Source organism: Sander vitreus, chromosome 19 (assembly GCF_031162955.1).
Source record: "Sander vitreus isolate 19-12246 chromosome 19, sanVit1, whole genome shotgun sequence".
Lineage (NCBI taxonomy): Eukaryota > Metazoa > Chordata > Actinopteri > Perciformes > Percidae > Sander > Sander vitreus.
Window position 1 is genome coordinate 4,765,801 of NC_135873.1, and position 8,480 is coordinate 4,774,280.

At 35.2% G+C, this 8,480-nt stretch overlaps 1 protein-coding gene across 2 annotated transcripts; it reads left to right on the forward strand.

Moving 5' to 3' along the window:
- The first annotated feature begins 231 nt into the window (after positions 1-231).
- Positions 232-8,116, forward strand: LOC144534453 (uncharacterized). Of its 2 annotated transcripts, XM_078276385.1 has the most exons (11): positions 232-330; positions 469-495; positions 661-927; positions 1,337-1,591; positions 1,996-2,274; positions 5,452-5,553; positions 5,669-5,684; positions 6,301-6,380; positions 6,516-6,566; positions 7,051-7,110; positions 7,497-8,116. In XM_078276385.1, exons 1-11 carry the CDS (start codon positions 273-275, stop codon positions 7,502-7,504), a joined length of 1,203 nt encoding a protein of 400 aa, XP_078132511.1. In that variant the 5' UTR covers positions 232-272; the 3' UTR covers positions 7,505-8,116. The 2 variants fall into 2 exon arrangements, with proteins under 2 accessions (XP_078132511.1, XP_078132512.1); XM_078276386.1 differs by lacking the exon at positions 469-495 and having other exon boundaries at positions 249-330; positions 707-927.
- The last annotated feature ends 364 nt before the right edge of the window (positions 8,117-8,480 follow it).

The following is an 8,480-nucleotide window of genomic DNA, read 5'->3' on the forward strand; positions in this document are numbered from 1 at the left end:
TGCAAGAGTAGTGGGCTTCATATGCCTTTTAATATACTTTATTATTTGTTTTACATACACATATTAATGCAAAATTAAGGGTTACAGGTATGTATGTTTATGAGATTATATTATTCAATTCAATGGTCTTATTTCTTAGATGTGTGCAAAACATATCCTGTGGTCAAATCCAAGGGGGAAGGAAGGGAAAGCAGAAGTTGAACGAAACTTCCGATCCAATGCTGCAGTTGTTCAAACAAAATCAACGCATTACCTAGAAGCAGAGTAACAGAATGTCGGTGCTGGATGTGAACATGGGACACACTGTGCTCTGTGTGCTGGGGGTTTTCTGTGAGTACATCAGTGACTTTCTCTGTTTAAATCATAGTTACCATTGATAACACTTTTTAAATGTCTGAGATTATTATGTACTGTATTTGATAGTTTCTGTCAGTTTGATGTCTGATGAGATTTCAAACTTTAATTTAGCGCTCCTCTACTGTGGACATGCTCAAGGTAATTGTATAATTTCATTTCTTTTTATATATTCACTCATGACAAATCACCAACTGCATCACTTTTCACCACATCCTCTTTCTGTGTTCTGTTTTGTCAGTGTATGATAAATACATTGAATAAAAAGAAAACACTTTTTACTCTGTATCTTGTGTTGGTTTCTAGATGCTGTGTTGACCATTGAACCAAACTGGTCCACTTTATTTACCAGAGAGTCTGTTACCTTCATATGTGACATGAGGGAAGGAGAAGACACCGACTGGCATTACTCATTCTTGATGGATGGTCGAGTATTCCTCTCCTTCAACTCAAATAAGAGATATACTTTACAACCACTAGTTACAGGCTACAGTGGTGTATACCAGTGCATTGGTGAACACATCTCGCCACGTTTTAGAAAAGAAAGTAATAAAGTCTCTCTAACTGTATCAGGTAAGTTTTACCACTATGACCAACTTTACGACTTATTTATTAAGAGCCTTGTTGATATGATCACCCTGTTTGGCAAAGTGCTAATATATAATGTATACATGTTGATAATCTGGTGTAAAAACTATTTTAAGATTAAGAGACCTCAAAGTTTGACCACTGATGCTGTGTATGAAGCTGTGTAACTGTAATCCTGTACTTTGTGTAAATGACCAATGATCACATAATCATGAGAACTAAAATAAGAAGAAAGATGGGCAGGGTTCAGCTGTTCACATCATGTAATGATAATGATGATATCAATTTATAATATATTGAAAACATTAATTGCTGATACTTTTTAAACATTTGTTTACTATAGGTTAATTTAATTGAGCTCATTTAGTAAAACAAGGTATGACCTTTGTTACAGACAAAGATGTGATCCTGGAAACTCCTGCATCCACTTTGTTTGAAGGAGAATCAGTGACTCTGCGCTGTAGACATCGTACTCAGACAGAGGAGAAGAATGCTGTCTTCTACAAAGACGGATCTCCTATTCAAATAGACACAAACCATCAGTCACTGATAATATCAAAAAACACAGTTCAAGTAAAATCAGATGGGAGCTCTTACACGTGTAACTTTGAGGACAAAGAATCTGAACCAATAAAACTGAAAATGGAACGTAAGTAGTTTTTATACTAAGGCAGGCATTCCAAGAGTGAAGCAAAGTGATGATTTCTCTGCATTATCGTAGAGACACTGAAAACTTAACAAAGAGAAAAAGAGAAGGCTGAGTTTAAATTATCATTAAAAGTGTCTTGGTTCTGACTTGTTTCCATGTTAGGTTAATTTTACCAACAACTTCAGTGGTTAATAAGTGTGATAACCTAGTTGTTATTGATTTCCATCAGTTTACTATACCACACAAGTGATTAAATATTTTCTGTATTATTTCCTACAATTAGTTGTAGCACCACCAAGGATGCTGGATGAAAATGTATTATTCATTTGAATTATCTTTCAAACTGGACTAGATCACAGGGACAATAATTACTACTTTTTATGTCTTTGGTCTAAATGAAACAGCCCAACCAAAGGCCCAACTGAGCAAAGTTTCAGCAGGGGGCAGTGTGACCCTGACCTGCTCTGTGAACCCATCATCATCAGCATCATCATCATCATCATCATCATCATCTGGTTGGAAATACTTCTGGTACAGAGGAGAGAAAACCTCTGAACCCCTGACCACACCAGATGCTGTTCTTCTCTCAAATGAAACAATCAGTGTCTCAGTAGTAGGAGTCTACTGGTGCAGAGGAGGAAGAGGAGAGCCTGTTTACTACACAGAGTACAGCGATCCAGTCGGTAAAGAAAATAGTTGATATTTATTGAAAGATTTCTGGTACAGGATATACAATCCTCTATTCCAGACTCTAAAAACACAGAACAAATATATATATATTCACATTTTAACATCTTATTTTCATAAAACACATTAATTTCATAATTGAAGTTGTCTAACAATTTATAAATAAATTACATAAATTACTGACAAGCTTTATAATTATACATTACAACTTTTGCCAGGCAAAATGCATCCAGCCTATTCTTAAAGGAGTTAATAGAAGTGGACCGCACCACTTCTTCTGGAAGCTCGTTCCATGATTTTACCGCACGGAGTGTGAAAAGTTCTTTCTCTTTTCAGTCAGGCATGTTCTAGGGTAAAGTTTTAAAGAATTCCCTCGTGTCTCATACCTATTGTTCCAAAACTGAAAGATAGGCTCAACTGTTACATCATATATTCCCTATACAAGCTTATATACCTGAATCATATCACCTTTGTATCTCCTAAATATGAGAGTCTGTAAACTTAATTTCCTCAATCTATCTTCATAAGACATATTTTTTATTCCTGCAATTAATTTAGTAGCTCTTCTCTGGACCCTTTCAATTTTTTCTACATATTTTATTTCATATGGACACCAGCCTGAGCTTGCATATTCAAGATGGGATCTTACCAGGGATTTGTACAATGGTTAAAATATATCCTTGCATACATTTTGAAAAGTTATTTTTATTATTGCAATCATAGATGTTGCTTTTTTAACTTTTTCAGAAATATGTGAGTGGAATTCAAGTGAACCATCCACCACAACACCTACGTCCTTCTCCTCTTGTACAGGAGTAAACACTATATCCCCAACTACATAATTGGCTAAAATGTATTTTTTTTTTCCCAATATGTAAATGTTTACACTTTTCGGGGTTCATTTTTAATAGCTACTGGCCACACCATTTGCCCATACTACATAGATCTGTATATGGTTGTTGAAGATGGGCTCAGTCTGTGTCACTTGTTATTATTCTGAAATTTTTAGTATCATCCGCAAAAAGGTAAACATCAGACTGTATCATATTTGGCAGATTGTTTATATATATGTTATGCTCCAGTCTAGGGGTGCATAGGACACAACATGAAAAGGCCCCAACTTCCCCGTCTCCCAAGTAGCCACAAACAATTATTTGTTTGAATGTCAGAAAAACTTTTATTTTACAAAAAAAAGAAAATATATGGATAAACATATAGATATAGGTAAATTATACAAGGCTTCAGGGTGGCCTACCACCAAAATAACAAACGACCCTGTCTAGGTGATAAGAAATTGACCTAACAAACAAAATGGCAAAAAGAATGACAAAAGACTTACCTCCCTAACTAATTAAACAGGAGAAAACAAGATTAACACACCAGGCAGTCCACCCTTACTATTCAAAAGAAACGGTACCTAATCTAAAACAAGGTTAAACAAAAGCAGAAGTGTGGCCGGTTGGGAGATGAGGAGGATGAGAAATGCCTGCTGCCAGCAAATGGCCGCCATCTTGGCTCCTTATATATCAGGTGGTTTCCCCAGCTGCAGCCAATCACAGGTTCGGGCATGAAAGCTTTCCACCAATTATCTCCCGGCTATGGCACACACCTATTTGCATGTGAAATTAAAAACAAGAGAAAAAACACACAGCAGGCTAAAGAAAAAATATGGCCACACTCATAACAATATATTACAAAGAGAACAGGGCTCAAGACTGATCCCTGTGGGACCCCAGATGTTACCGGCTTCCAATCTGAGGTGGCACCATTCACTACCACCTGCTGTTTTCTATTTTGCAAAAAATCCTGTATCCAATAAATAACTCTGTTGTCTAAACAATAGGATTTTAACTTTGATAACAGTCTTTTATGAGGAACAGTATCAAAGACTTTTTGAAAGTCCATATATACACAGTCAACTGTCTGTCCTCTATCCAAAGCTTGTGACCATTTGTCAAGAACTGTGAGTAACTGAAGAGAAGTTGACCACCCGGATATGAAGCCATATTGTTTACTACTAAATAATGTATTACTTTTCATATGGTTGACTATATATGTCCTCATCAAATTTTCCATTGTCTTGCTAACAACTGACGTCAAACTAACTGGTCGATCATTTCCCGCTAGAGATTTATTTCCTTTTTTTAAACTTGCACTAATTTGAGCCTCTTTCCAGTCATTTGGTAAAACTGAATCCTCTAATAATTTGTTAAATAGTCCGGTTAGCAGTTCAGCAATCTCAATCGCCAGTTCCTTCAAAATCCTAGGGTGTATCAAATCCGGTCCAGGGGATTTATATACATACATTTTCTGTAAAAGCCATTTTGTGTCTTCAATTGTTATTTTTAGATTTTCTGTTTGCTGAACTTCCAACCTTGGCATGTCAGGTATCTGCCCGTCAGGCTCTTCAACAAATACACTGCAGAAGTATTCCGACAATATATCTGCTTTTTCTATATCTTTATCTGTTTTTATAGAATTAGTATTATTCTGATTGCAATATAGATCACCCACTGCTGTTTTTATTTCTGTCCTTTTATTTATTTAGTTCCATATAACCTTTGGTTTATATTTAGATTGCTTGGCTAATTCCTCTTCATATTTTCGTTTTAAATTTTGCGTTCTCATCCTCACAATGTTTCGAACTTTCCGGTAAGCCTGCTGTATTTCTGGTCTTCTTCATAATGCTTTCCTTCCAAGATTATTTTTGTCTTTGATTTTTGTTTTTGTGATGTCGTCTAATGGAAAGGAATATTTTTTATTAATATGAGACCTCATTTTACCAAAAGGTACAAACTTCTCCTCTATTTCCTTCAACTTAGACTTTATTAATACCCATTTTCTATTAACATCTTAATTAGAAAGATGTGATATCCAATCAAAATTCTTTAATTCCCTACATGCTTCATCATAATTGGCCTTATTGTAGCTCCTTCTTATGGGTACGTTATTCAACATTTGTGTATAACAACAGGACACAATGATCACTTTTGCCTGAAGGGCTTAGATATTGAATATCATCTATCATATGTTCCTCATTCGTTACAATAAGATCCAGTACATGTGGTGTGTCACCACCTCGCCTCGATATGAATGATGAATATGAATTAAAACTATTAAGACTAACACTAAGAATGTTACGCTTGATGTTTAACCTTTTCTATTTTTTTCAGAAATCTCTCCATTTCCTGTGCTGTTGATTGTTGGGCTGGTTGGTGGAGTTTTACTGATTCTTCTCCTGCTGCTGTTTCTGTATTGCTACAGAAAGTCAAACGGTGAGATCGTTTCCTTCTGTCTGATTCCGATCTAATTACCTGTCCTGTAGTAACAATAGAACATTATGCAATACAAAACAATGTAACAGCAAATGTCTTCTTTTTTTTTTTACAGATTCATGCTTCAGCAGGTTAGTACAACACTCTCTTCTCTCATTCTGAACATAACAGCAGCACATTACATGTTCCTTATTAAATCCACTGGATTGACTTCCAGTGGTGGAATGTAACTAAGTAGATTAACTCAAGTACTGTACTTAGGTACAAATGTTGAGGTACTTGTACTTTACTTGAGTCTTTTCTTTTGATGCCACTTTTACTTGTACTCCACTACATTTCAGAGAGAAATGTTGTACTTTTTATTCCACTGCATTAATCTGACAGATTTAGTTACTAGTTACTTTACATATTAAGATTTTTGCACACAAAACACATGTAGTTTATAAAATCTAATATTTTATTATAAATCAAACTACCCAACAATATAACGGCCTACAAGTCCAGCTGAAATGATTAGACCATTAAACACACAACTGTTTGGATCGTTTCCAGTTTCTAAAATGTGAGGACTTTTACTTTTAATACTTTAAGTACATTTTTCTGATGATACTTAAACAGTAATATTTTCAATGCAGGACTTTTACTTGTAACAGAATATTTTTACAGTGTGGTATTAGTACTTTTACTTAAGTAAAGGATCGGAATACTTCTTCCACCACTGTTGACTTCATGTTTCTGGCCCACCAGGTCTCAGAGCACCAATCAGAGCCCTGCTACAGACCACATGACCAACCAGGTGGAAGCTCAATACGCTTCTCTTCTCCATGGTCAGCCTCAATCCTGAATAACTTTATCATTTATCATTAGTTCTAAGCCTAACATTTACATTTCTGGTGATATCTTTTATAAAAGTATAGAATTCATATTAATATGACCGTAGCTTGAGTTTCACTGCTCTGTAGGTGATGCTTGTCTCTATGAAACAATCAAAGGCCCTGAAGAACCTGAACATGGTACAGTAAATACTTTTTTATTTTTTTTATTTTTAAAGGACACAAAAACATAAACAAAATAAGACAATGACAACAACATAATTCACAAGATACCTTAAAGACATGCATATAACACTCACATTGAAGACACTCATATTCATGTAACACAAACACTACACAGTCAAGTTGTTGCTCTATTGTATTGTTCATATATTCTCTTATAAATACTATGCGTTTTACACGGAGGAGTTACAAGTACTAGAACAAGATGATTAATGATTGACTGAAGATCCCTTACATTTAAAAAGTATCTATTTCAAATGAATCTAGGGATGTCTCATATTATTTGATTGAGCTTAAAACACTCACTTGTTGAGACAGTTGAGTGCTTTGTTTGATTTAGTGAGAATAACATGCAATAGTTGGGAAAATTTTGTAAGCCAACAGTGCCTAAATAAAGTTCAGGAAGTTGTCTTTTCATGCATCCATCTGATCCTTCTAACAGGGAGGAATAAAGAACCAGAGGACAGCCTTTACTACAATGTGACGATAGGATCAGCTGCAGGTACAGTCAAGTACAACAGACTGTATTACGTACAAATATTCTACATAATGAGTTTGTATTGGCCGCTGTGCTGCCTGCCACAGTGTAGTTCTTTAACACTGGCATTGAGAGTGCACTGCAACACATACAGTAAATAGAGGCTTTTAGACTTTTGGGGATTTCATGTTTGTCTGTTTCATATACTGTACAGCATGCTGCTTTTCAGACATGTTTGATTTAATAAATATCTGATTATTAAATCTGACATTTACATCTCATCTCACACAAATGAGTTGGCACCACAATAGAGATGTATTCAATAGCATTCTGTAACATGAGTAAAATGTCATAAAGCACCCTTTTTCTCAAATAACCTTAAATCTCTTTTTCCTTTGATTTTCTTCTAGATCGATAAAGACATCTGAGGACAAAACCAATGGAATGGGTGACAACTTATATGACCACATTGTTGTTTAAGCAGTATTTGCAACTTAAATGAAAAGCGTGATTATTGTGTGCACCTCTGCTATTAGACAGTATTTTGTACATTTAACCTAATAGCAGATAATTGAAAGGAAATACATAATATGGCTTTAATCTTTTGTTGCAATTGGTGAAAAGACTACAGAGTTTTACATAAAATAACTAAATGTTTCAATTTAGTTTTTATGTCCTGTATTTCTTCTTTGGTAAACTGTCCCTCTGTTTTTTTAAAAGCTCCTGTACTTTGAATGGACAGTGTCTCAATAAGCAGTAAAAAGAATCCGTTAGTTCCGTTATCCGTGATAGTTCAGCTGCAAAGTCAGCATCTCTTTCATTGATGATGAAAAAGCTTGACACATTTATATCAGATTTTGATTCAATTCAATTAAATTTTATTTATAGCATCAAATCATAACAAGAGTTATCTCAAGACACTTTGCAGATAGAGTAGGTCTAGACCACACCCTATAATATACAAGGACCCAACAATTATAGTAATTCCCCCAAGACAAAACAATTAGTTTTACATTTACATTTAGTGCGACAGTGGCGAGGAAAAACTTCCTTTTAGGGAGAAACCTCGGACCGACCCAGGCTCTTGGTAGGCAGTGTCTGAAGGTGCCGGTTGGGGGTGTGATGAATAGTGGTAATAACAGTCTCAATAAAAGATACTGTATGTATTTTAGTTTCACCTGGATGGCTTTAGTATGTGTTATGTTTGACCATTTTATGCTTCAATAAACTTCCACTTCTAAGCTGCCAGCAGTGTTTCTATTTGTCATTACCTTCTCTATAAAAAGATTTGAGATCAAATCTAAAAATCTACATAATCATAAACAAAGTCAGAGTTGCTGGACTACAGCTGCCTCGATCCGTTAGTTTGTTTGTAGTGTGTCTGTATTTTTCTT

Bases quoted from the DNA above. Each gene is read 5' to 3' on its own strand.
- LOC144534453 (XM_078276385.1), top strand. From the start codon at position 273: ATGTCGGTGCTGGATGTGAACATGGGACACACTGTGCTCTGTGTGCTG. The intron at 1,592-1,995 runs GTAAGTAGTTTT...TAAATGAAACAG, and splicing joins AATAAAACTGAAAATGGAAC to CCCAACCAAAGGCCCAACTG. The intron at 2,275-5,451 runs GTAAAGAAAATA...TATTTTTTTCAG, and splicing joins AGAGTACAGCGATCCAGTCG to AAATCTCTCCATTTCCTGTG.